Genomic DNA, 27704 nt, shown 5'->3' with positions numbered 1-27704 from the left:
GGCCCCCAAGGCCTTCCTCGCGGCAGGTCCCGAGGAATCTCGCGTTAGGCGAGGCTAACGCGCCAGCTCTCGCGCGAGAGCACGTCAGCCCAGCTAGGCGTTGTGTGAGCCGCAGCTGGCGCGGAAGCCTCAGGTGTAAAGTGATCGGTAAGCGGGTTTGCCGAGGTGTAGGCCTTTAGGCTGCCGGGCCCGGCTAGCGACCCGGCCGGAGCCAGAGGCGCATATGTTAGCTGGCGTCGGCAGAGCTCGGGGTCGCGATCGCCAGAACCGGGCTGCAGGAAGTGCGCCGGGGCATTTTCTTCTCCAGTGGAACTTACACGGAAACTGAGGCTCGGGGTGAAGCTTCGGTTTCTGGGATGCGCTGAGGCCGCTGTTTTCCCTCTGCAGTTGCGGAAGATGTCGGACAGCGAAGACAGCAACTTCTCCGAGGAGGAGGACAGCGAGCGCAGCAGCGAGGCGGAGGAGGCCGAGGTCAGTGATTTGGATTCTAGGGGGAGACGTTGCGCCTGGGGACGGGGACAGGGCAGAGAGGCCCCCGCGGGAGCCCAGGACTCAGAACGCCAGGGGGTTTTCAGATTGTCGGGAGAGATGGGCGAGCAGGCAACTCAGAGTGGAGCAGAGGGACAGGCTCTGGAAGGTGGGGGTGCGCCAGGGTCACTGACACAGTAGGTGATGTGTTCAGACTTAATTGGCTTTTTAGCATCATGTGCCCGATTTGTTTCATTTTGCTTATTATTATTATTTGCGGTGCTAGGATTGAGTCCAGGGCTTTAGTCATGTTAGGTAGACATTCTGTCGTCGAGTTACAGTTTTGACTATTAGTATTTTTTATGTTTTTGTTTTTAGGTGTGCCCAGTTCTCCCAGAAGTGTATTTGTATTGCCTACTGTGTGCCAGGCATAATTCTTGGTCCTTGGGCTCCAGTTAACAGATTTTAAAGTATAAATAAACAACCGATGAGCGAACACGTATTTGCTAATGGGAATAAATGTAGCCAATGAATAGAAGATACAAAATCTGAAAACTTTTTGAGCCCCTATGTGCCACAAATGGAAATTTCCACACTTGACTTAATGTGACAGGTCAAAGTCAAAAAAACCCTGGAGCACTAAAAATACTGTATTAAATTTCTGTGTAAGATACTTATGAAATGTGTGAATGAATTCATGTCATGATGGTGCTGGGGATAGAATGTGGGACTTTGTACACACTAACAATGAGCTCTACCACTGAAGTGTGCGCTTCCCTTAAATTTAGCGCTCTCTCTCTCTTTCTCTCTCTCCCTCTCCCCCACTTCTCTCTGTGTGTGTGTGTGTGTGTGTGTTCCCAAGAAACAGTTCTTGGGCTAGGCCCTAAATTAATTTAAGTGAGTCGTCAGTGCTTTCAAAGATTTCACCGTACACAATATAAAACCTCTGAGGAAGGAGCTAGGGGCTCTGGTGTCATTACCATCATCAGACTTAAGCCTCCACACAGTAACCTGAAGCTATGTTCCTGTCCCCTGCGTTAGTGGGAAACAGAGGGATTGACAGCATGGAGCTTGGGACGTCTTTACAGCATCTCTGCTCATAAGTGGCCATCGCCTTCTGTTCCAGGAGAGGGGATCGACCCCCTGGCCTCAGCATGCTCGGCAGGTGCTCTGCTACTCAGCAGTGTTTCTCTCCAGCCTGCTCTGTGCATACTTGGGTTCTCTCCAATACTGGGATGCATTGGTTGCCTTTACTTCATGGCAGAGTTTGGAAAAGCAAAGATGTTATGGATCTGTGTCCTGGAGGGTTTAGGACTATGGGTTTCCATTGATGTACCCACTTACTTGCGTGGTCTGCTTGTCCTCTGTAGGTATTTAATTGCTAGTCTTTGTGCCTTTGGGGGTGGTCCTCTTCTCCCAGGCAGGCATCCATCCATGGTGATGTAGGGCAGGTGGTGGGGGGACGGGACTAGCCTTTGTAGTGACTCATGGCTTTAGGTCACTGCTGGCACTTGTAGCCTGGTGGTAATGAGACCAGGGTCCCTGGCTCCTTCCTTTCAGAGGTTTGTCACTGGGCATCTGTCAGACTCATGAGTCATCTGTTGGCTGGCTGTTGACATCAAGCAGGAGGTGTGAGGCCTGCCCTAGCTGCTGGATCCTGGGCCAGATGTTGTCCTGTGTTCTGTAGATAGGTAGGTTGTCTGGCAAACATCATGCTGCTTGCTGTGAAGGAAATCAACGGACTTCCCATTCTCATCCCCTTCATTCATTCAGCCAGGCTCCTAGTTTGGGTGTTAGCTCATGGCCTCCCTTTCTGAGCTAAGTCTGCAGCAGAGATGGTTTTTTTTTTTTTTTTTTTTTTTTTTTTTTTTTTTTTTTTTTGGATTTTTCAAGACAGGGTTTCTCTACAGCTTTAGAGCCTGTCCTGGAGCTAGCTCTTGTAGACCAGGCTGGTCTCGAACTCACAGAGATCCGCCTGCCTCTGCCTCCCAAGTGCTGGGATTAAAGGCGTGCGCCACCACCGCCCGGCAGCAGAGATGGTTTTATTGACACACATTGCATACAGTCACTGCAGGGGTGCTGACCGCAGTGTAAGAGTGTGGTAGACTCAGAACTGTAGCTGTGCAGTGCTGCCCACCAGGCTCCTGCATTCTTTGGTGTCTGAGTGTTTCACTGTATGGTCCTCTCTTATGAGACCTCCTAAGAATTAGCCATTCCAGTCTATGCTTACAATTTCAGATTGTTCCTGAAAACAAAACAGAACACAAATCAAAGACTGGTCCAGCCCCCAGGAAACAGCCATATGCAGGAGCCCTTGCCTCAGGAAGGAAGGCTCCAGAAGAGGACACAGTGAAAGATGGCTTGAAACAGACCTGTAAAGCTTGGCTTTTTTTTTTTTTTCCTTTGAGACAGAGTTCTCTCTGTAACAGTCCTGTCTGTCCTGGAACTTGCTTTGTAGATCAGGCTGGCCTTGAACTCACAGAGATCCACTGCCTCTGCCTCCCAAGTGCCTGAATTAAAGGCATGTGCCACTATCACCTGGCAAAATTTAGCTTTTTAAAATGTGAGATGTAAGCCGGGCGGTAGTGGCACACACCTTTAATCCTGGCACTTGGGAGGTAGAGGCTGATGGATCGCTGTGAGTTCGAGGGCAGCCTGGTCTACAGAACAAGTTCCAAGATAGCCAGAGCTATTCCACAGAGAAACTTTGTAAAAACAAAAAAACAAAAAAACAAAACAAAACAAAACAAAAAAAAAACAAAAAAAACCCCAAAAAACAAAAACAAACAAAAAAACCCAAATGAATAAAATGTGAGATGTTGAACTGGTGAGTTCACCTTGCCAAGTTCAAGGACCTGTGTTGGAGTCCTAGGATCCACGGGGTGAAACAGAACTGACTCATGAAGGTTGCACCGTACATGAGCCCACATACAAACGTGTAAAACACAGCAGTGTGAGATATTGTGGCCTTGTCAGCATCAATATTAAGGAAATCCATTGTTTTCTTCTTAGTGTTTTTATTTTAAGACAGGGCCTCATCTGTATCTCTGGCTGCCTTGGAACTGGCTATGTAGGCCTGGCCAATTGGCGATGAACTCACAGAGATCCATCTGCCTCCTGAGTGCTGAGACTAAAGGTGGGCACCACCGCACCTGGGTCAGTGATTTTTATTTTATTTTATTTTTTTAAGGTTTATTTATTTTTATTTTTTGTGTATAAATAGTTTGCCTGCCTGTATATTTATGCACCAGGAGTGTGTCAGCAGAGATCAGAAGGCATTGGATCCCCCAGAACTAGAGTTATGAATAGCACAAACCAACATGTGTGTGCTGGGAATTAAACCCTGTCCTCTGTAAGAGCAGCAATTCCTCCTAATCGCTGAGCCTTCTCTAACCCTTTTCTCAGTTTTCAAAGCAGGGTATCATGTAGCTGAGGCTAACTTAAATTTGCTGTTCAGTCAGAGAGACTCCTTCAACTCCGGATCCTTCTGCCTCTACCCCCATACTTTCCAGGGAGGAGGACCTAGTTAGTCTTTTGTTTGTTGTAGACTAGATGGAACACATCCCTCTTAGTCTTTTTTTGTTGTTGTATTTTGTTTGTTTTTGTTTTTTGGTTCTTTCAAGACAGGGTTTCGCTGGGCAGTGGTGGCGCACACCTTTAATCCCAGCACTCGGGAGGCAGGGGCAGGCGGATCTGTTTGTTCGAGGCTAGCCTGGTCTACAAGAGCTAGTTCCAGGATAAGGCACCAAAGCTACTGAGAAACCTTGTCTCAAAAAAAACCAAAAAAAAAAAAAAAAAAAAAAAAGGACAGGGTTTCCTCTTGGAACTCACAGAGATCCACCTGCCTCTGCCTCCTGAGTGCTGGGATCAAAACTGTTCACCTGCTTGCCATGCCTGACTAGAATAAAGTTTAAAAATAAAGTATTTTATTAATTCTTGGCAATTACTTTTATTTATTTATTTTTGTTGTTCAGGAGAGGGCTTCTCTGTGTAGCTTTGGAGTCTTGGCAAATTTTGTTTTTTAAGATTTATTTATTATGTATACAACATTCCTTCCCTGTTTTTTTTTTTTTTTTTTTGGTTTTTCGAGACAGGGTTTCCCTGTAGTTTCTAGAGCCTGTCCTGGAGCTAGCTCTTGTAGACCAGGCTGGCCTCGAACTCAGAGATCCGCCTGCCTCTGCCTCCCGAGTGCTGGGATTAAAGACGTGCGCCACCACCGCCCGGCAACATTCCTTCCCTGTATGCTTGCATGCCAGAAGAGGGCACCAGATCTCATTATAGATGGTTGTGAGCCACCATGTGGTTGCTGGGAATTGAACTCAGGACCTCTGGAAGAGCAGTCAATGCTCTTAACCTCTGAGCCATCTCTCCAGCCCCTTGGCAAATCTTTTTTAAAAGATTTTATTTATTATGTATATAGTGTTTTACCTTATGTATGCCTGCAGGCCAGAAGAGGGAGCCAGATCTCATTATAGATGGTTGTGAGCCTCTATGTGTTTGCTGGGAATTGAACTCAGGACCTATGGAAGAGCAGCCAGTGCTCTTAAACTCAGCTATTTCTTCAGCATCCTATTAGTTACTTTTCTATTTAACATACAATGTTTCTTTGTTCTTTGGCAGGGTCATACATATATACATTGTATCTTTTTAACCCCCTTCCTTGAGACAGGGTTGCATTTTGTAGCCCTGATTGGCCTGATTGCCACCTCTGCCTCCCCAGTGTTGGACTCTTAAAGCATGCTCAGCCACTCTTGACTATTAATGATGGATCTCTCTTTGGGATTAATAATGAATTAATAATGGATCTCTGCTGGGATTAATAATGGATCTCTGCTGGGATTAAAGGCATGACCCACCACCGCCTGGATGTTATGGATCTTGATTATGTCTACTTCCAACCCCTTTCTCCTCTTCTGCCCCTCCAATGTGCCCCCCCAACTTCGTTATTTTTTTTAAATCCACTGAATTCAATTAGTGCTGCCTTCATTACATACACAACCTTCTAACAGTGTCACCCTCAAGAAAAATGACTCCTACTTCCCCAGCCCCTGTTAATTGCCAGTAGCTCCTCAGCTAACCTCATGCATGAGTCCTTCCCCCATTGGTGATGAATTTGTTAGCTGACTTGAACTTGTGCTCTGAGTTCACGAAGGCAGTGGCCACATCATAACTAAGAGACAGCCTTTCCTGATACTGCTCTGGAGTATCCATCCTCTGGCTCTTAGATTCTGCCTCCTCTCTCCTTGTACTCCCTGAGCCTTGTGGGGGTTGATGTAGATGTCTTTATGACTGAACACTCAGCAGTCAAGGGTGCCCCACCGTGGCCTAGATTCAGGTTCAGGGGTTAGTTGCTGGTTTCCTAGCACTTAAGGTGGTTCAGGGGCACTTTCAGGTAGAATGAGGATAAGGCAGCCCTGGTGCTGTAGGGCATGTATTACTTCTCTTAAAGCTTTGCAGCTCTGAGCCTGATTGGAACACGGAGTGTCCTTTTGGTGCCTTGGTGTCCTTTTCTTTTTCCTTTATTTCCATTTTTGGTTAAGTTCGTTCTTTCTTTCTTTCTTTCTTTCTTTCTTTCTTTCTATTTTATATACAGGTGCTCTGTATATATACCTGCATGCCAGAAGAGGGCACCAGATCTCATTATAGATGGTTGTGAGCAACCATGTGCTGGGAATTGAACTCATGACCTTTGGAAGAGCAGCCAGTGCTCTTAACCCCTGAGCCTTCTCTCCAGCCTGGTGCCTCAGTGTTTTGACCATTGTATTTCTCTTTAAGATTGTGGGGCCTGGGTATTTCAGGGGAAGACTCAGTAGACTGCAACAGTATCTTGTACAGTCTCACTCACCTGACTAGCCTGGAATTTAGTATGTAGACCAGACTGGCCTTGAACTCAGAGATCAATTTGCTTCTGCTTCCAAAGAGCAAGGATTAAATACATGCACCACCATGCCCAGTATGTATATGTGTGTGTGTGTGTGTATAATGTTTATATGTATTCCTATATACATATTTGTTTTTAATTTACTTGTCTCTTTTAAGATTTATTTATTATGTATGCAGTGTTCTGCCTGCATGTATACCTACATGACAGAGAGTAACATCTCATTACAGATGGTTGTGAGCCACCATATGGTTGCTGGGAATTGAACTCAGCACCTCTGGAAGAACAGCCATCTCTTCAGCCCAACTTATTGTCTCTTTAAGCTATTTAGAACTAATTAAGTAAATTTAAAGAAAAAACTAGGCTGGAGAGATGACTCAGTGGTTAAGAGCATTTGCTCATCCAGAGGACCTGAGTTTGTTCTCAGCATCCTGGTCAGGTAGTTCATGGCTACCAGTAACTCTGGCTTCCGTGGGTCTTACACCTTCTGAAGGCACCTGCAAATATCTGGCAGTTATTCACACAAGCATGAGGAGTGCATGCACACACACACACACACACAATAATAAGCAGATTAAAATAAAAACAAATATACAAAAATACTGGATAACTAGGTTGTAGCAATGGAAATGGAGGAGACCTTGAGGTGGTGAGTTAAATAGTGATGCTTGGGCAGTGGAGTTTGTGACTGGCACAGGAACAGTGTTGTGAGATATTTGTACACTGATGTATGTGCTGATTGGTGTGATAAAAAGCTGAATGGCCAATAGCTAAGCAGGAGGTATAGGTGGGACTTCCAAGGTGAGAAAGGAAGAGATGAATCTAGGTACAAGAGAGATGTGGAATGAGTCAGACATACAGAATGGGAAAGAGGTTACTATAAATGGGTTAATTAAGTTAGAAGAGCTAGTGGGACAACCCTAAGCTAAGACTGAGCTTTTGTAATAAGTCTCTGTGTGGTTATTTGTGAGCTGGTGGCCCAAAGAAATGTCTGTTTATAGAACAGGCATTAGAAACGGGGCGGAGGGGGGTGACGACATTCCAGAGGAAGCCAAGGCAAGGATCCAGTGTTGAAGGGCAGCATGGTGGCCTAGACTTGGAATGGGAGGGATTGGAGCAGTGACATTCACAGGCAGAAAGGGTCAGAATCTGGTGCCTTCAGGGAGCTGGAGCCAGCATAGCTCTGGGGACAGCACTGTGATCACAGTGGGACATGGCTACTGTTGACCTGGCATATTCAGAGAATATTAGGGAGGCAACCCAGAGGCTGCTGCTTGTAGGTTGTGGGCTCTGTTTCGGGGAAAAAGTGGAGAAGTAGAGGAATTGGGGGCATCAGCAGCAGATATGGGAGCTGAGGTAATGTAAGGTAAGTGGCACAGTGAGAGAGGTGTGGGAGGAAGGAGAATCATGGCCCTAGACAGAGCACTAGGTCCATCTAAAGCTGCTTTTAAGAAGTGAGTGGAAGGGGCTGGAGAGATGGCTCAGTGGTTAAGAGCATTGCCTGCTTTTCCAAAGGTCCTGAGTTCAACCGGCAGCCACATGGTGGCTCACAACCATCTGTAATGAGGTCTTGTGTCCTCTTCTGGTCTACAGACATACACACAGACAGAATATTGTATACATGATAAATAAATAAATATTAAAAATTGTAAAAAAAAAAAGTGAGTGGAAGCCAGGTGTGGTTTATACCTATAGTGCACTATAGTGCACTGCTTGGGAAAGAGAGACAGGAGGATGCCACAAGTTCAAGACTAGCTTAGACGGCACGGTGAGTTCCAAGGCAGTCTGCATTACCAGGAGTAGCACGTTGACCTTTAGATTAGTGGTAGAGGAAGTGCAAGGGAAGCACTGGAGACAGCCATTGCTGAATATTAAGCACCTAAAACAGATCCAGGAGTCAGGAGCAGGACTCTACAGGAAGCATGGAGATGAGGGCTAAGGACCAAGTCACAAGGAACTGCCATTTAATGGCCTTTGGGACAAGGGATCCAGTAAAGGTATTGGCTCCCAGGAGTTGGTTGGGTGGCTGGGACATGGCTGACCTGTCACTTGAATTAGGACAGTAACCAGAGGCCTGGTCAGATTGGGACTGTGGGGGCAGTTTGGACATGTGTCTGTGACGTTGACATAAGGGTTTCTGGATCTGATGTTCCAGCTCTGCTTGAACCCTACAGGCAGAGGATGAACGACGGAGTGCAGCAGGCAGTGAGAAGGAGGAGGAGCCTGAGGAAGAGGAGGAGGAGGAAGAAGAGGAATACGATGAGGAAGAGGAAGAGGAAGATGATGACCGGCCCCCGAAGAAACCACGCCATGGGGGCTTCATTTTGGATGAGGCTGGTATGTCATAGGGCCTGGAAGCGTGGAGCAAGCATAAGACATGAGATAGTCAGGCTCTAGTTTGTGTTTGTGTACATGCATATGATGGAGTGGGGATTGACCCTTTGCTGAGCCACACCCTAGACCCTCACTGGTAGACTCTAGGTAAGTGCTGTATCCTCTGAGCCATACTCTCAGCCCTCTGATTTACTTTTTAGTCTGAGACAGAATCTTGCTAAATTGCTCAGGCTGGCCTTGAACTGATAGTGTAGCCTAAGTTGGTTTTGAACTTGCAATTTTCTGCTTAGCCTCTCATGTAGTTGGGGTGACTGGCCTATACTATGGGGCCAGATGCAGAATGCTGGGGTTACAGCATTCCATGACAGCTCTGGTTGTAATTGTTTAGAAGGAATATGTGTGGTTGGTGTGGAGTGGAGGAAATGGTCTTTAGAGATAGGTGGTTCCACGTCATACCTCCACGCTATACTGCTTTGTGATATGACCTCTTGTATGTTCCTTTCTGAGCCTCTGTCCAGGTCTGTGGATTTTTGAGGCTTGTCTCCCAGAGTGAATGTTTCAATCTTGGAGCTGTTCTGCTCACAGAGATCCTCCTGCCTCTGCCTCCCGAGTGCTGGGATTAAAGGTGTGTGCCATCACCTCCTGGCCTGAGGTCACCTTCTATCCCGGCTGACTGCCTGGCTTTTCCATTTCAGATGTAGATGATGAGTATGAGGATGAGGACCAGTGGGAAGATGGAGCAGAAGACATCCTGGAGAAAGGTGTGTGTGGGACCTGCCTGCAAGACCACGTTGGGTGCGGGTTGTGCCTGGGAGGGTGTCTTCTAAGCCCTTCCCCACACCCCATGCCCTGCAACCACCCCAATCCTCACTCTCTTCACCTTGCTTCTTTCTGTCCTTGCCAGAGAGACGGCTCCCCAAACCTTTTTCCTTTTAGGCCCATGAGTGGGGGGGGGACTATTGGGTGGGTGGTGGTGTGGGGAGAGTATTCTGGGTATCCCTTTTGTGGGGTGTAGGGTGGGTGGACTCTGTCCCACAATACCCCCCACTTGCTGGGCCAGTGCCCCTTCCCTGTTATTTTCCGTTCTGTGCGCCTCATACATTTCGGCTTCTCCCCACCCACCTGGTGCCTGGCCTTTACTTTTGGTTTTCGACCTTCCTGTGTCCCTCCCTCCGCCCCACCCCATTGGTTGATTTTGCTGCTATAATTTGGCTCATACTTTGTCTACCCTGCACACCACCACCACCACCACCACCACCACCACCACCACCACTACCACCACCACCACCTTCTCCTCTTCCTCCAAGTAGAAGAGATTGAAGGTAAGAACTGGGCAAGTGTGGTTTGTGGCTCTTCTCTCATATGCTATGTGGCCCTGGGACTGTGACTCATATGGGTGCAGGGATAGGCAGTCTTGGGTGTCTGACCCTAGGAAGCTTATACGTGTCTGTGTCCATAGGCCAAGATGTAGTTAGTACAGGTGGGAGTATGAGGTTGGGGAGTCCAGGCCGTGCTTAGATGGTGGCTGTGAGGGGGAGAACTGATGGATGCTCTCCAGCAACTGGACCCACCCTGAGCACATGTGATGAGAAGCGGGAGTTGAGTAGGACAGAGGATGGGGGACCATGGTGGGGGTATCCTCAGCCAGGTGTCTTCTGGCCCCTGGACTCCCCAAGCCCATTTCCCGCCTGACTTTCCCTGCACCTCTGTTTCCAGCCTCCAACATTGATAATGTTGTCCTGGATGAAGACCGCTCTGGGGCTCGTCGTCTGCAGAATCTCTGGAGGTGAGCAAGTGAGGAGACCTGGGTGGGACCCAGTTTCCTAGGACAGATGGGGGGCAGGTCAGCCTGCCCTCTTGTCTTCCACTTTCTTTCATGTCTGCTTTCCCCATCATACCTCAGGGACCAGAGAGAAGAGGAACTGGGCGAGTATTATATGAAGAAATATGCAAAATCATCTGTGGGAGAGACGTAAGTGCCTGGTGGGCGCAGGCAGCCCTGGGTGGAAAGCTGATGCGGTCTGGTGGGGTGACAGCATTCCTTCCCAACACTGTTCTCCCTCTAGGGTGTATGGAGGGTCTGATGAGCTCTCAGACGACATCACCCAGCAGCAGCTGCTCCCGGGAGTCAAGTAAGAGAGTGGGAGAGGGGTAGAAGGCCAATGGTGGGAATCCCATATGGGATCCAGACATACACAAGGGTGGGGGAAGGAAGACCCCTGTGTACGGTTGATGAGAGCGGGTCCCTGGGCTGGAGGGGAAGATGGTGTGGATTGTGTCTTACTGAGGAGACACTTGGTAACCTGTCTTCATTATCCTGTGCTGTGTAGGGACCCCAACCTGTGGACTGTCAAGTGTAAGGTGTGTGTTCTGACTTTGGGCTGCTGTAAGGGAGGACCATTTATCTTCTCTGAATCTTCTTGGGAAGCGAGTCTCTTGGTCCCTCTGTAGCTGCCTCTCTATGCCCCTTTTCCTGTCTGTCTGTCTCTACCCCACTCATTGCCCCTTCTTCCCTCTTCTACTCTCACCCCTTAGTGTCTTCTCCTCGCAGCTCATCTCCTGCTTCACCTTCTGCCTCCACCTGCCCTGCCCCTTCTTTTTTCTGCCAGTTTTCTCGTGTCCTGATCTCTTCCTCTTCAGGTCTCCAAATCCACCTCTCTTTCCAGATTGGTGAGGAACGAGCCACAGCAATTTCCTTGATGCGCAAATTCATCGCTTACCAGTTCACAGACACAGTAAGTAAGGTAGTGGGCAGATTGCCGTGTAGGATCAGGGCTAAGCCAGGTGGAAGACGTTTATAACCACTAAGTACCCTTACACTAAGTAAGCAGTGAGTGAGCGAGCGAGCAGATGAGCTAGAACAGAGAATAAGACCGCTTTGCCTCCCTGGGACTTTTTGTTGGTGGTGTTTGTTTTTAGCTGGAAAGTCAGCTGTGGGTGATGGTAACTGAACTCTTGCCCTTTTGGTTGTGAACGTTAGCTTTTAATGACTGAGCCATTCTCCAGCTCTTGTTTTGTTTTGGGGTGTGTGTATATGCATGAGCAGTATTGTCATGTCTGTGTGTTCACCTGTTGCATGGGTGCACATACCTGTGCATTCATGACGAAGCCAGAGAGAATATCACATACCTTCCTATTGGTCACTTCCTTGTTCTCTTCAGATAGGGTCTCCCTAAACCTGGAGTTCTTTTTTATTTTGTTTTGTTTTTGTTTTTTGGGGTAGGTTGACTGGCTGGCAAACCCCAGAGATCTTCCTGTCTCGTTCCATATCTCCCTACCCCCGACTTTTGTTCTAAATGTTACTTATTTTTTAAATTTATATGCATGTGTGTGCATCTGCTTGTCTGTGTATGCACCATGTGGGTACAGTGCTCACACAGGTCAGAGTTAGATGTATAGGAGGTTGTGAGTCACTGAGAACTGAATCTAGGTCCTCTGCAAGAGCATTCAGTGCTCTTAACTGCTGAGCTGTCTCTCCAGTCCCCCCCACCCCCCGACTTTTTACATGTTTCTGGGGATCCAAATCCAGACCCTCGCACTTGTGCAGCAAATGCTCTTAATGAGTGAACCGTCTCTCTAGTGCTCTCTGTAAGTGTGTAAATTAAAGCCTTTTGTCAGGGCTAAGGAGATGGCTCAGTAGTTAAGGATGTACATTGTTCTTTCAGAGGACTAGAATTTGATTCCTAGTCTCCACATCAGGCAGCTCACAATCACACAACTGCTTGTAACTCCAGGAGATCTGATACTTCTCAGACCTCTTCAGACACATACACAGATACCTGTGTACACAGAAATAACCATATCTTTTATTTTATTTTATTTTCTTTACTATTTTTGGTTTTGGTTTTTTTGAGACAGGGTTTCTGTGTCACAGTCCTGGCTATCCTGGAACTTGCTTTGTAGACCAGGCTGACCTCAAACTCACAGAGATCCACCTGCCTCTGCCTCCCAAGTTGGGGGGGGGAGACTAAAAGGCATGCATTACCACTGCCTGACCAAAATTTTTATTTATTTATGATAGCCCCAAAATATTAGCACTTGGGAGACTATAGCAGGAGGATTAGGTCAGGCAGTGGTGGTGCATGCCTTTAATCCCAGCACTCGGGAGGCAGAGGCAGGTGGATCTCTGAGTTCGAGGCCAGCCTGGTCTACAGGAGCTAGTTCCAAGACAGGCTCCAAAACTACAGCGAAACCCTGTCTCAGAAACAAACAAACAAACAAAAAACAAAGCAGGAGGATTAGGAGTTCACGGCCAACTTGGGCTACATGAGAAACTGTCTCAAAAAATGAAAGGACTGGAGATTTGACTTGTTTGGTAGCGTACTTGCCTAGCATGCCTGAAGTTCTGGACTTGGCCTTCAGCATTGTATGAAACCAGACGTAGTGATGAACATCTGTAATCTCAGTATTTGGGAGGTAGAGGCAGGAAGAACAGGAATTCAGGATTATCCTTGGCTACTTATCAATTTCCAGAGCAGCCTGGGCTGTGAAACTCTATTTCAAAAAACCATCAGTAGTTAGGAAGATAACTCAGTTGGTAAAATGCTTGGTGTACAAGAATGAAGACCTGAGTTCCAGCCTTAGTATCCATGAACAAAAGCTGGGAATAATAGTCTGTGCTTTGTAACCCCAGTGCTGGCTGTGTGGATCTCGGGCTCTCTGGCCGGCCAGCCTAGCCAAATCATGTGAGCTGCAGCAAACTGAGAGACCATATCATAAAAAATAAGGTAGGCTGCACTTACAGTTGACCTCTGACCTCCATGACTATACTTATGTACATGCACATACATATACACACGGGCTAGCAAAAGCAAATCAACATTAAAACTTCCTTTTTAGTTCAGGCTGGCTTTGAATTATTATAATCCTCCTGCCTCAGTCTGCTGGAGTTGTAGGTGTGCATAAGCCCGGCATGTTTATATGTTTATGTTCACTATCATCACTGTGCTGTAATTCCTGAATAGCTCATGAAAACTGATCCCATAGTATCCCAAACCCTTAATCCCAGCACTCAGGAGGCAGAGACAGGAGGATCCCTGTGAGTTTACAGAGTGATTTCCAGACCAGCCAGGCTACACAGAGGAGAAACCCTCTCTCAAAAAACCAAGAAAAAAAGAAAGAAAGGAGGGAGGGAGGGAGGGAGGGAGGGAGGGAGGGAGGGAAAGCAAGCAAGCACCACTGGCAGCCACTCCCCATTCCTACTATCCCCTCACTATTGTTTCATGGTCGCACTGTGCTTTGCAGTGTAGTTAAACCATAACATAATCAGTCCCTTGCTAGACATGCTAGTATTAAAGAGGTGGAGGCAGGGAACAAGAATTTGAGGCCAGCTTGGAGCAAAGCTTGAGTCACTTTTAAAGCTTCCGTTGTGGTTGCTGTGACCATCTCAGTGTCCATGCCACTGTGGTGCTTCTGTGGACTCACCCGGAGGGCCGGACAGCGCCCTCCTGCCGTCCTGACTGTTGCCAGCTGTGTTTCCCACCTTTGTCTCCAGCCCCTGCAGATTAAGTCAGTGGTTGCTCCAGAGCACGTGAAGGGCTACATCTACGTGGAGGCCTACAAGCAAACCCATGTGAAGCAGGCCATTGAGGGTGTGGGCAACCTGCGGCTTGGCTACTGGAACCAGCAGATGGTGCCTATCAAGGAAATGACTGATGTGCTCAAGGTGGTGAAGGAGGTGGCCAACCTGAAGCCAAAGTCCTGGGTCCGCCTCAAGCGAGGCATCTACAAAGACGACATTGCTCAGGTAGGAGGCGATGGAGTAGCTGAGTGGGCCAGGCTCTGTACACTGCCCTCTTTTCTTCCACCTCCTTTTCCAAGAGCCAAGAACAGCCTTCCCTCAGGGTAGGAAAACAAGGTGAGGGTTTAGCTCCAGGCACACAGGAGGTGGATGCCTGTTGCTAGGACAGTCAAAGGCAAGTTGAGTAAAGACTGAGGAAAGGGAGTGATGAGCCACGTGGAGTATGGGGGAGAAGGCAGGCATGTGAGGTAGATGCCTGAACCTAGAGAGATGGCTTTGTGGTTAAGAATATCAGTTGTGCTTCTAGAGGGCCTGGGTTTGATTCCCAGCACTTCATGGTACACAACCTTCTGTAACTCCAGTCCCTGGGGATCTCATGCCCTCTGGCCTCTGAGGACACCAGGCCCAACATGACACAGGCACACATGGTGGGGGATTCCCCCCACACACATGCAGGATAAATAAAATCAAGATGTCTAGAGCAGAGAGTAAGAGATACAGAACTGAGTTTGGAGGTGACAGACCTTATAGTCCATTGTAGGTTCTTTTGTTTTGTTTTGTTTTGTTTTGTTTTGTTTTGTTGAGACAGGGTTTTCTCTGTGTAGCCTTGGCTGGCCTGAAACTTACTATATAGTCCAGGCTGACCTCAGACTCACAGAGATCTTCCTGCCTCTGCCTCTGGAGTGCTGGGATTAAAGACTTGTATAGCTTTGTCACTGGAGGGAGATGGGAGGGTTCTATGGAATATAGTCCAATTTTTAAAAATCTTATGCAATGGCAAGTGAACCTAGGGCCTTACACATTCTTGGCACATGTTTTCCAGTAGAGCCACACACCATCCCCCACGTTCATCTAGGCAACTGCTCTACTGCTTCTCCCAGCTGGGAAGGTTGGGATCTTAAAGTTCATAGCTGAGGGGATTGCGAGTGTAAGAATGAAGGAATTGAGAAGGGCTGCCAGGGCTTCTAAACTGATAGTCGCCTGCTTTGCTTGCATGAGGCTGTGGGTTTGATCCCTTGCACTTGGGTGGTGGGTGGAATGGAAAAGAAAGGACTGGGACTGTAGCTCAGTTGGTGTTGGTGGAGTGCTTGCCTAGCATGTAGGAGGCTCTGACTTCAGTTTTCAGTTCTATATAAAACCAGGCATGGCAGTTCATGCCTATAATCCCAGGATTCAGGTGGTGTAGAGGAGGAGAGTCAAAAGCACAGGGTCATCCTCAGCTGTTCAGCGAGTTTGAAGCTATTCTTGGCTATGTGAGACCCTGTCTTTATTTGATACAGGGTTTCTCTGTGTAACAGCCCTAGCTGTCCTGGAGCTAGCTCTTGTAGACCAGGCTGGCCTCACATAGAGATCCGCCTACCTCTACCTCCCAAGTGCTGGGATTAAAGGTGTGCGCCACCACCACCCGGCTAAGACCCTGTCTTTAAACAAAAGAAAATTACTTTTGATTGTGGCCTGAGCAGAATCAAGTGGGAGGCTTTGGGAAAGAGGGGCACTTTGGAGAAAACGGCCATTAGGCTGTGGTCTTCTGTTGTGGGACCTTTCATTTATCCAAGTGGGGAAGGCAGGTGGGTGGTGTATGTTCATTTCTAATGCTAAGAAGTTCTGAACAGGACAGAGTTTGGGAGTTGTGAGCAAGCAGATCTCTTCCATGTCCTTCTCTGGCCGTTTAGTACCTTCCCTTCAGGTTGCTGGGGTCATTGCTGTCCAGCTGAGCCCTGCTGACCTGCTGCTTTCTCCCAGGTGGACTACGTTGAGCCCAGCCAGAACACCATTTCCCTCAAGATGATCCCACGCATCGACTATGACCGCATCAAAGCCCGCATGAGCTTGGTACTGCAAGCTGTGGTGCCTGTTGGGGGAACACTGTATCCTTGCTAGTGGCCAGACCCCCCTCACCTCTCCCACGTGTGGCCTTTGTTCTCCCCAGAAAGACTGGTTTGCCAAAAGGAAGAAGTTCAAGCGGCCTCCACAGAGGCTTTTTGATGCTGAGAAGATCAGGTGAGCATGCCGAGGGACCAGGCTTGGCTGTTGGTTGTGTGGCACAGTGTGCTTTGGTGGTCTCTTCAGGGACATTCCCCCTTGGGTGCATTGTGTGAACACTTAACTGGGCAGCCTAGCCTCAGGCAGGCGCTTTCTATCTTGGATCTCAGTTTCCTCTGCTGCAGATTACTTTCATTTAATTTTTTGGTTCTGAGGATTGAGTGGCAGGTCCCATGCGTGCTAAGTAAGCACTCTGCCTCTGAGCCATATCCTAGTCTGTTGCATGTTACTAGTAGTAATGAACTACCCCAGCCTCCATTGCTGTGTGTATGTGTTTGGAACTGGCTGGGGTTCCTGGTGACAGGAAAAAGAGAGAGGGGACAGGAGTTTTTCTAGTCCTGCTCTGGAACCCACTATGTTTGAGGCAGTCAGGCAGATTTTTGGTTTGGTGTTAGGATGGAACTTAGGGTATTGGGCATATTGTCCACACACTCCATTACTAGGCCATGCTCAGCAGAGGGCAGAGGGGGCCCTCGGTGCCCATCAGAGCACACTGGTCCTTTGCCCAGACTACTTTTGTGGCAAAGATGGCAGAGGAAACAGACACTCAAGCATTCCTCTATAGTGGCCACCATCTTTCCATATTGGAGTCCTAAGCCAAGTGCTTGACCCCTGTATGCAGGGTGAGGGTCCCTGACAAGTCTGGTCTGGAGTTAGGGCCTAGGATTGGCTCCTGTCCACCTGCATTGGGATCAGTCATCAGCCTTGCTCTCAGCCATCTTGAGTCCACCTTCCCTCTGGTAGAGAGGAAGGCCCTGCTTCTGATGTCAGCGTCTGATGTCACAGGGCTTGGGGGCATCTGCACAGCTGTGAACATGCAGGAACTCTTGCCCTTGCTTCAAGAGTAAAGCTTATTTCATCCGTGTTTCTGAGGACCTGCTGTGTGCCCAGCACTCACTGTCCAGCCGCTCTGCCCTGCTCTGTCAATCACTAAGGCAGGAGTTCCTTCATTTAGCTGACCTTTGGGTGTGAAAAGTCATTTAAGCCACCAGAGTTGTGTCCTGCAGAGTCCTGAGCCCCTTTTCCATCCAGGAAACGGATTACACCCCTCCTTACCAGTTCTGTCTCCTCTGAATCTCAGGTCTTTGGGGGGTGATGTTGCCTCTGATGGTGACTTCCTCATCTTCGAGGGGAACCGCTACAGTCGGAAGGGCTTCCTGTTCAAGAGCTTCGCCATGTCTGCTGTGGTAAGGCCCAGTGGGCAGTGATCATGGGGTGGTGCAGCTTCTTTCCTCTAGGAGCTGTGCTCTCCAGTGGTTTGTCCTGTTGGTAACACTGACCCCTGTCCATCCCTTCCCTCCACCCTGGCTATCAGATTACAGAGGGTGTGAAGCCCACCCTATCAGAACTGGAAAAGTTTGAAGATCAGCCTGAGGGTATCGACCTGGAGGTGGTGACTGAAGGCACAGGTATCTGGTTCTGGCCTCACACCTGGCCAAGGAGGAGGGTGGCCCTGGAGATGGCTGCCCAGTCAGCCTTACACTGTTCTATTCCCTCAGGGAAGGAGCGGGAGCACAATTTCCAGCCTGGGGACAATGTGGAGGTGTGCGAGGGTGAGCTCATCAACTTGCAAGGCAAGGTTCTCAGTGTGGACGGCAACAAGATTACCATAATGCCCAAGCATGAGGACCTCAAGGTAACACCACAGGGCTGGCCGCGTCTGGTCACAGCAGCTTGTGTAGGTCCAGACAGTGGTTTCTGTCCTCATGGAGGACATGTCTGGATCTTTTTGTGTCTCCTTGTGCTAATGGTTTGCTTAGTATTCAGGCCTATTTTCTGTGACTGGGGAATTCCGCAGGTGTTCCATTGTTTCTCAGGCCTGATTCTGCCTGTCTGTAGGGGACTTTGTGAGTACAGGCTGTGCCCTGGGCTGTCTTGCTTATGAGTAAGGACAGCCTGAAAGTGGTGTGCACCAATGTGTAGCTGCTTAGAGGAGAGGAATAATGCATCCAAGGGATGCCTCCCACTTTCCTCTTTGGTGCCTATGTGTGGTACTGGGAATACAAAGCTTTTCACATGCTAGATAAATGCCCTACCCCGTAGCCTCACCCCAAACCCTCACTGGTGGCTTCTATCACTAAGTCATATTCTTTGAGTGTGTTAGCTCCCCCTCCCCCTTTTTTTGGCTTTTCGAGACAGGGTTTCATTGTATAGCCCTGGCTGTTCTGGAACTAACTGTAGACCAGGCTGGCCTTGAAATTACAAGATCCTTCTGCTTCTGCCTACTGAGTGCTGGGATTAAAGGTGTGTACCACCACTGCCTGACCCGTTTTTGTTTTTATTTCTTTGCGCATTTACTTATTTTGTGTGTGCATATACCAGAGCACATATGGAGATCAGAGTCTGTTCCCTCATTCACTGGTCTTTACTTGGGATTGAACTCATGCTGGCAGAATTGGCTCAAGCTCCCTTACTACTGAATCATCTTGCTGATACCCTTTGCCCTCTTTTTTTTTTTGAATCAGGATCTCATTCTGTAGCTCTCTAGCTCTGGCTGGACCAGAACTCACTCTATAGACAAGGCCAGTCTTTTAATTCACAGAAATCTCCCAAGTGATAGGATTAAAGGCATTTGCCACCATGCCCAGCCTCTTTTTACTTTAAAAAATTGAATTTAATCATTGTATATGTATATGGAGGGCAGAGATAGAGCTCACGTTGTCAGCCGTGGCAAAAAGCTCCCTTACCGGGCTGGAGAGATGGCTCAGAGGTTAAGAGCATTGCCTGCTCTTCCAAAGGTCCTGAGTTCAATTCCCAGCAACCACATGGTGGCTCACAACCATCTGTAATAGGGTCTGGTGCCCTCCTCTGGCCTGTAGGCATACACACAGACAGAATATTGTATGCATAATAAATAAATATTTTTTAAAAAAAAAAAAAAAGCTCCCTTACCGGGCTGAGCCATCTCACTGGTTCTTTTCTTTCTTTTTTTTTTTTTTAAAGGTTTATTTATTATGCATACAGTGTTCTGCCAGCATGTATGCCTGCAGGTCAGAAGATAGCACCAGATCTCATTATAGATGGTTGTGAGCCACCATGTGTTTGCTGGGATTTGAACTGGGTCCTCTGAAAGAGCACCCTGCTCTTAACCTCTGAGCCGTCTCTCTAGCTCCCTCTTTTTACTTTTTGAGTGAGGGGTTTGCCAAATTATCCAAGCCAGCCTTGAACCTGTGGTCCTCTTGCCTCATCCTCTCTAGTAGCCGACTGGCTTGTAACACTAGGTCCCCTTTATGGGATATTTCCTGATGTGTTGTTGAAGGACTGACTTTGAGTCTGTTGTGACTTGATGACATTGTCTTTATTGGTTGTTTCTGAGGAGTAGCATGCCTGGGTCACATTGGGTTTAGGGTTTGACTATGGAATAACCTAGGTCAATGCCTGCTGTCAGTCACAGAGGTGTGTGCCTGCGTGTATGAAGAGCTGTTGGTGCCAATATGCAGAGTCTTGGGCTAGGGAATGGCATCAAAATACTGGTCCCAAGAGAGTTCCATGTATTTGAGGACAAGCTACCTGTGGGTTCAGGCATATGCGTGTGTTTCATGGCCTGGTCCTCTCTGTGGTAAAGGGTTGTCCAGCTCAAAGTCCTGCCTGGACAGCTATCTCTGGAGGACCAATGCAGGTGTCTCAGATCGGCTCAGGTTGGGTGGTGGGGAAGCTAAAGTGGGACTTCCAGCTCTCAGCTGAGACTGATGTGATGCTGAAAGTGAGTAGGGCAGGTGACTCGTTTCTGTTACATTCTCATTGTCCCCATGGCCAAATCTTCCAGGACATGCTTGAGTTCCCAGCCCAGGAACTTCGGAAGTACTTCAAGATGGGGGACCATGTAAAAGTGATTGCTGGCCGATTTGAGGGTGATACAGGTCTCATTGTGAGGGTGGAGGAGAACTTTGTCATTCTCTTCTCAGACCTCACCATGCATGAGGTAAGTGCCTGGAAGAACATGGCAGCCTCATTGGTACCAAGAGGAGACCCCTGGTAGGGTAGTTCCCTGGGGCCTGCCTCACCCCTTCCACTGTCTTTCCACAGTTGAAGGTGCTTCCCCGGGACCTGCAGCTCTGCTCAGAGACAGCCTCAGGTGTGGATGTTGGGGGCCAGCATGAGTGGGGTGAGCTGGTACAACTGGATCCCCGCACTGTGGGTGTCATCGTGCGGCTAGAGCGAGAAACCTTCCAGGTGTGTCTTGATGATCCTATCCCAAGAGCCCCACCCCACATCCCAGGAGGTAGTAGTGTGGTAACCAAGCTCACAAATTGTGCTGGGTTATAGACCTGGGAAGGCTCTCTGAAGCCTGTCTGTGTAATGCTGGCAAGTGGCTTGTCATTTTTCCTGACTGCCTTAAGCTTCACACCTAGTTAGGTAGAGATCTACGTCATTGGCTGAGAAGTTGAATATGTGACCCAGAATTTGATGCTTTTGCAAAGGCGTCATGCTACAGTTGCCACACCTCTGCCCTTCCCCATCCCCACCCCATGTGTGCATTAGCATAGTACCTAGGACCCTGAACCTGTCAGCTCTGTTGCTTCTGTACTGTGTGTCCCTGGCCTCATGACTTGCCCTCTCAGGGCCACTGTAAGGTAGGAACTGTGATTGTGTTCCTCTCAGAGAGAAGTGTGTGAAGTGTTTAGCAGGGTGGGTAATCAGTGGACTCCTCATGCCCCTGGTGCTCAGTCAGGAAGTTAGCGTCTCCTCCCAAAGAGCCTTTTGTTTGCCCTACATAGCTGAGAATGACCTTGAACTCCTCAACTCCTACTTCCACACTGAGTACACATTTGCTACCGTGCTCAGTTTATATGGTGTTGGGAGTCCAACACAACAGAGCTTCATGCATGCTAAGCCAGCACTCGGAACTGAGCTACATCCCAACCCTCCAAAGGGTCTTCTGAAATGATCTAGAATGTCTGGCTGACCTAGTGCCCAACTTTGGTTGGTGCTCTGACTTTGCTCCATGTGCAGTCAGGATGCTGTGTAGGGCTCAGGGTCTCCGGATTGTCTCTCCCAAGGAAGGGACAGCTCACCTCACACCACCTCATCCCCTTTCATCCTCTACTACCTTTTTCCCCACAAAGGTTCTGAACATGCATGGGAAGTGGTGACCGTCAGGCAACCAGGCTGTGACTCAGAAAAAGGACAACCGCTTTGCAGTGGCCCTGGACTCAGATCAGAACAATATTCATGTGAAGGACATTGTCAAGGTCATTGATGGCCCTCACTCAGTAAGTGTCAGCACTGTTCTCTGGCTGAGTCTAAAAGAGTTGCGGTGGGGTTTGCCCTTCCCTCGTGTGACCCCCTCCCTTCTTCCCAGGGCCGGAGAGGGGGAGATCCGCCATCTTTATCGCAGCTTTGCTTTCCTGCATTGCAAGAAGCTAGTAGAGAATGGTGGAATGTTTGTCTGTAAGGGCACGGGCACCTGGTGTTGGCCGGTGGGTTCAAAGGTGAGAACATGAGGGAGCAGCAAAGACCAGGCTGGTGGGTTCTAAGTAGGTGTCACTGCAAGCCACTGCAAAAAGGTGCACAAGTTTCTTTGAGATCTCGAGCTGCTCTCCTGTCGTTGTCACTCACTTTGTGGGTTGCATATTTGGGTAGTAGACACCCTGAGGTACCTGCACCCTCCTGGATCCAAGGCTGCAGCGTGCAGGGGACAGAGAGGTGGCAGCAAGCTTTCCCTGTCAGGGCTTCCTTCCCTGAGTGCCCCCTTCTAAGAAGTGATAGTACAGGGCACAGACAGTGACGAGGGGGGCTGCTGATTGTTGTCACAGCAGGGATCAAGGTGAAGGGACTACAGAGCCACCATGTAACTTGGGGACTGCCGTTGCCCAGGCTTGAGATAGGATTGGCAGGAAAGTTGTATAGAACCAGATACTGGAAAGGAAATCTGAAGCAAGATGTGCTCCGCACAGGCCGGGTTAGTTACCAGCACTGGGCAGTGAGGCAGGAGGCTGCTGAGCTTAAGGTCAGTTTTTGGCTACGTAGTAAATGCATAGGCCAGCCTGAGCTACGCAGACCTTGTCCTCAAAATAAAAGTAAAAACCAGACAAGATTTTTTACCTGCAACTTGTGTTTTTATGTCAGACTCATTTGGTTAAGGTGCACATCTTGATGAGGGGGAGAGACAGGCCTCTTGTTAGAGAGGCCTATAGAGCCAGAGGGGTGGGCACTTCCTCACCTAGAAGATGAGAACTTTGTCCCTGGAAAAGGAAGGCTGGTTGATGGGCTGCCGCAAGCAGGATCAACCTAGTCATTGTGGGGAGGGGGCTTGAGGCCTTTCACCTCTATCTCCTGCCTGGCTGTTCACTTGTTATCCCTCCCTAGCCCCGGGATGTGACCAATTTAACTGTTGGTGGCTTCACTCCTATGAGCCCCCGGATCAGCAGCCCCATGCACCCCAGTGGTGAAGGTGAGATGGGGTCAGAGCTCAGAGATTACCATGGGGGCAGCCTTGAGTGTTCAGCTTGAAAGCCTTGTGGCCAGAGTGGAGTCAAAGGGCCCTAGAGTGAGGGAGTGGGTGGAGGAGGCCCCTAACCCTCTAGGGGTGGCTGAAGCTGGAAGAAAGAAGTTTGAGGGTGTTCCAGCTGTGGGGACAACATAAGAGGGAAGGCATAATTCCTGGGCCCTCACAACATCTTCCATCCTACAGGCCAGCATGGTGGCTTTGGTAGCCCAGGTGGTGGCATGAGCAGGGGTCGAGGGCGAAGAGATAACGAGCTCATAGGCCAGACTGTGCGTATCTCCCAGGGACCCTATAAAGGTGAGCCATTGAGTGCGGGGAGGCAGGGGCTATGCTGGGGAGCTCACCCATCTGACTGCCTAACTCCTTCTAGGCTACATTGGTGTGGTGAAGGATGCCACGGAGTCCACAGCCCGAGTGGAGCTGCACTCAACCTGCCAGACTATCTCTGTAGACCGCCAGCGGCTCACCACGGTGTATGTCTGGGCTTAGGAAAGACCAGTGTGGGGTTGATGGCTGGGCCTAGGGAGGAGCTTGGGCATGCTAGGAATCCCACCCACTCCACTGTTCTGTGTCCACAGCGACTCCCAACGTCCAGGTGGCATGACCTCCACCTATGGACGGACACCCATGTATGGCTCTCAGACACCCATGTACGGCTCTGGTTCTCGAACACCCATGTATGGCTCCCAGACACCTTTGCAGGATGGTAAGTATGTCCACAATACTAGGGATGGAGCAGAGGGCTCAGGAGATAGGACAGAATAAAGAGCATGCTTCTTTACTTTATCCAGGGAGCCGTACTCCACATTATGGCTCTCAGACGCCCCTGCATGATGGTAGCCGCACTCCTGCTCAGAGTGGAGCCTGGGACCCCAACAACCCGAACACACCTTCCAGGTGAGGGCCATTTTAGGATGGGCTGTGTTGGCCAGGGTGTAAGTGGTTGTATTTGAGTAGTGTGGTGACTGCTCCAGGCTGGGATACACTGTCCTGTCCACATCACCAGCCTCAACATGCAGTTACTCTGTGCCTGGAGACATTGCCAGGTGTGTGATCTTGAGCAGGCAGCCTTGTCCCTCTGCATCATCAACTCAGCTGTGGCATTGCCTTAGTATCAGGAAAGCCTTGTCTGGGGCTTCTGTCCGAATGGAGTTGCCTCTGTTGAGGATCCAGTGTGTAGTGCTGTTCTGCAGGCTTCATCAGATTTGTTACCATCGTCATTCTCAATAGACTTCTGTCCCACCAGGGCTGAGGAGGAATACGAGTATGCCTTTGACGACGAGCCCACCCCATCCCCACAGGCATATGGGGGAACCCCGAATCCCCAAACACCCGGCTACCCAGACCCATCATCCCCCCAGGTCAATCCACAGTACAACCCGCAGACACCAGGGACGCCAGCCATGTGAGTCCACCAGGGCTGAGCTTGAAAAGCCCTGCACACAGCTGCCCACCGCCCTGCCTCCTACCCTTTCTGTCGGTACCAACACCCCTTTCTTCTGTCTACAGGTACAACACAGACCAGTTCTCCCCCTACGCTGCCCCTTCTCCTCAGGGGTCCTACCAGCCCAGCCCCAGTCCCCAGAGCTACCACCAAGTGGCACCAAGCCCAGCAGGCTATCAGAACACCCATTCCCCGGCCAGCTACCACCCCACACCTTCACCAATGGCCTATCAGGTAAGCTATGTCACAGAAGGCTGTGGACTTCAATGGACCTCAGTTGGAATGGCCAGGCCCAGTGACTGTTCAGATACTGATTCCTGTCTTCCTTCAGGCAAGTCCCAGCCCCAGCCCTGTTGGCTACAGTCCGATGACCCCTGGAGCTCCTTCTCCTGGAGGTTACAACCCACATACGCCAGGCTCAGGCATTGAGCAGAACTCCAGTGACTGGGTGACCACTGATATCCAGGTGAAGGTGCGAGACACCTATCTGGACACACAAGTAGTGGGGCAGACGGGTGTCATCCGCAGTGTCACGGTAAGTAGGATCCTAGCGGGTGGGCAAGGTCCCCCAACTATGTACTTACTTATTTTTGTCTGTGGTGCTATGGATGGAATCCTAGGCCTCATACGTGCTAGGCTAGTGAGCTATATCCCCAACTTATTTGTTTATAGTTTTAACTTTTCAACTATAATGTCCAGTATGGCGTGATGGACAGACAGATATGGAAGGCTGGGTGAATGTGAATCCAGGGGATGGGTAGTTCTGCCTCGTGTGCTAACAGCTCTTTGCACCCCCACCCCAGTCTTCCATCCAGTCTTGTCTGGCTAGTCCTTCAGCCTTCAGAAAGCAGTTGTTGTCTGAGCGTGTGTGTTAGGGGTCTGAGGAGGTCTTCATGTTACCCACCTGTTGCCTCAAAGCCGAGCATCAACCCTAGCTTGGGTAATGAAGTCTGTATTTGGGGCTGGAGGTGTTCAGTGCATTCTTACAGGGGGAAACACCTGCGTTCTTTTCCTCAGGAGTCCAACTTTCTGTAGAAAGGCTTAAACCCTGTTAACCCTCCAGTAGATGTTCTGATAGGATTGATAACACCAGGGATCAATGCAGCCTACCCTGTCCTCACAGACCTCACCTTGCGTTGGGGTAGAGAGATATGTGCCCAGAGTGGGCAGAATGGCATGAGAAGCTTAGAAGGCTTGAGGAGCAGGGGGGAACTGATTTCCCAACTTTGGGAATCAAGGAGGACTTTCTGGAGGAGACATTGAAGCTGAGACCTGAAAGGTGAATATGAGTACATCAGGAACTGGACTTGGTGGCACACACCTTTAATCCCAGTTCTTGGGAAGCAGAGGCAGGCAGATCTCTGATTTTGAGGCCAGCCTGGTCTACAGATTGAGTTCCAGGACAGCCAACGCTATACAGAGGAAACCCTGTCTCAAAACAAAAACAAACAAACAAAAAACAAAAAGTAAGCCAAGCAAAGCATGTGCATAGCCTCCAGGGAAGCTGAAGTGTACTCATTGTGGCCAGACTAGAAATGCCCGGGTGGGATGGGTAGTAGTGGTGCACACCTTTAGTCCCAGGTTCAGGGCCAGAACTACACAATGAAACCCTGTCTGGAAAACAACAAAAAGGAATATCCAGGGGGAGGGAAGGTAAGCAGTGAGGCTGGGCTAGATGACAGACAGACTGAGCAGCTACTACTGTCCAGAGGGCACTGAGGAGCCATGCAGAGTGGTAGGACCAGATTTATGATGTGGACTTGCTTCTCCATGTTGGAGTAGCATGGATGGATTGGAATGGTGACACAGGTGTCAGGAAAGATAGGGTGCTCTATGGCCGGGCAGTAGGGAAGGCAAGTGACTGAATGGCAGGGTTCAGAGCAGGAGGGTGGTGACCATGACCAGGAACTTGGTTCAAGTCAGGGCTGATCCTGAGACCAGGGTTCCAGAGATGAGACTAGCTTGGGACATGTAGAGTCAAATGTATTAGAAGTTATCTCTTTTTATAAAAGCTTGTTTTTCAAGACAGGGTTTCTCTGTGTGACCCTGACTGTCCAGGAAATCACTCACAGATCTCTGCCTACATCTGTCTTCTGAGTGCAGGGATTAAAGGCATTAACTTTTCTCTGTTTTGATCTAGTTTTGTGTTTTTGGTATTTCATGACTGGGTTTCTCTGTAGCTTTGGAGCGTGTCCTGGAACCATCTCTAGTAGATGAATTCAGGCTGGCCTCGAATTCATAGAGATATATCTGCCTCCTGAGTGCTGGGATTAATTAAAGGCTTGCACCACCACCGCCTGGCTTGTTTGTTTTTTGAGACAAGGTCTCACTATATAGCCATTGGTGACACACCTTTAATCCTAGCGGGGGCGGGGGGGGGGGGCAGAGGCAGGTGAATCCAGGCTGGCCTGGAATCCAGTGAGTTCCTCTTGCCTCTGGCTCATCTCTGAGGATTTGGGATTAAGGTATGTGCTACAACACCTGGCTCTCTTTTGACCTGATTTAGCAGCATTTTAGTGGTTCCCTTAGTAGCCTTTCCTGCTCACCTTCATAGTTTGTGGTGCTTGGAGGGTGGGCTCCTGAGAGCAGTGAGCAGGCTATCCTTCCCTCTGTAGGGAGGCATGTGCTCCGTGTACCTGAAAGACAGTGAGAAGGTTGTCAGCATTTCCAGTGAGCACCTGGAGCCCATCACCCCCACCAAGAACAACAAGGTAGGGTGGGGCCTTTGGGAGGGTACGGGGGGGGGGGCATGGCAGCTGCTGGTGGACCTGACACTTAATGTTGCCTCTAGGTGAAAGTGATTCTGGGTGAGGACCGAGAGGCCACCGGGGTCCTACTGAGTATTGATGGTGAGGATGGCATCATCCGAATGGACCTAGAAGACCAACAGATTAAGATCCTGAACCTCCGCTTCCTAGGGAAGCTCCTGGAGGCCTGAAGCCCGAGTGTGCAGTGCAAGCATGGAGCAAGCAGCCCACCCTCTGGCCTTGCTTGACCCAGCATGGAACCCTGAGTCTGGAGCAAGCCAGGGTGATCATTCTGTATTTTCTTTTCCTCCTTCCCTGAAACTCTATACATCAGAGTAGAGTCTGAGAAAGATTCCTACCTTCTTTCTGCTGCCCCGGCTTGCTTTTGTATTCAGGTCTTTCAATAAAGAGAAGCTAGCTGTTTGAAAAGTGTGTATATTTGTGGAAAGGGTTGTCTTGTTTAACTGTGGTTATTAAGTTAGGGCAAATAGCTGGATTCCAAGTCTTGATTTCCACATCTAGGAAATAATGCCTCTAGGACTCCAAAGGGCTCTTCAGAGGATGTAGAAGACAGGAGAAAGGATCACAGCTGGGTCTTG

General features: G+C 49.2%; 1 protein-coding gene across 1 annotated transcript; it reads left to right on the top strand.

The window, feature by feature from the left end:
- On the top strand, window positions 1-27537 carry Supt5h (SPT5 homolog, DSIF elongation factor subunit). The gene is given in 30 exon segments (XM_038338847.1): window positions 1-147; window positions 388-471; window positions 8524-8686; window positions 9379-9444; window positions 9994-10005; window positions 10400-10469; window positions 10587-10655; window positions 10750-10815; window positions 11014-11044; window positions 11350-11418; window positions 14178-14429; window positions 16167-16256; window positions 16354-16424; window positions 17548-17653; window positions 17782-17875; window positions 17966-18102; window positions 20233-20388; window positions 20493-20639; window positions 21533-21683; window positions 21774-21898; window positions 22776-22860; window positions 23101-23211; window positions 23285-23387; window positions 23493-23620; window positions 23706-23811; window positions 24161-24319; window positions 24424-24592; window positions 24690-24893; window positions 26974-27069; window positions 27150-27537. Coding segments are annotated over 29 exon segments (3258 nt in total). The 5' UTR covers window positions 1-147; window positions 388-396; the 3' UTR covers window positions 27297-27537.
- Window positions 27538-27704: the final 167 nt, after the last annotated feature.

This window comes from Arvicola amphibius, chromosome 8 (assembly GCF_903992535.2).
Source record: "Arvicola amphibius chromosome 8, mArvAmp1.2, whole genome shotgun sequence".
In the NCBI taxonomy this organism is placed as follows: Eukaryota; Metazoa; Chordata; class Mammalia; order Rodentia; family Cricetidae; genus Arvicola; species Arvicola amphibius.
The sequence above is the reverse complement of the archived record's forward strand: the minus strand, read 5'-3'. Positions and strand labels throughout refer to the sequence as shown.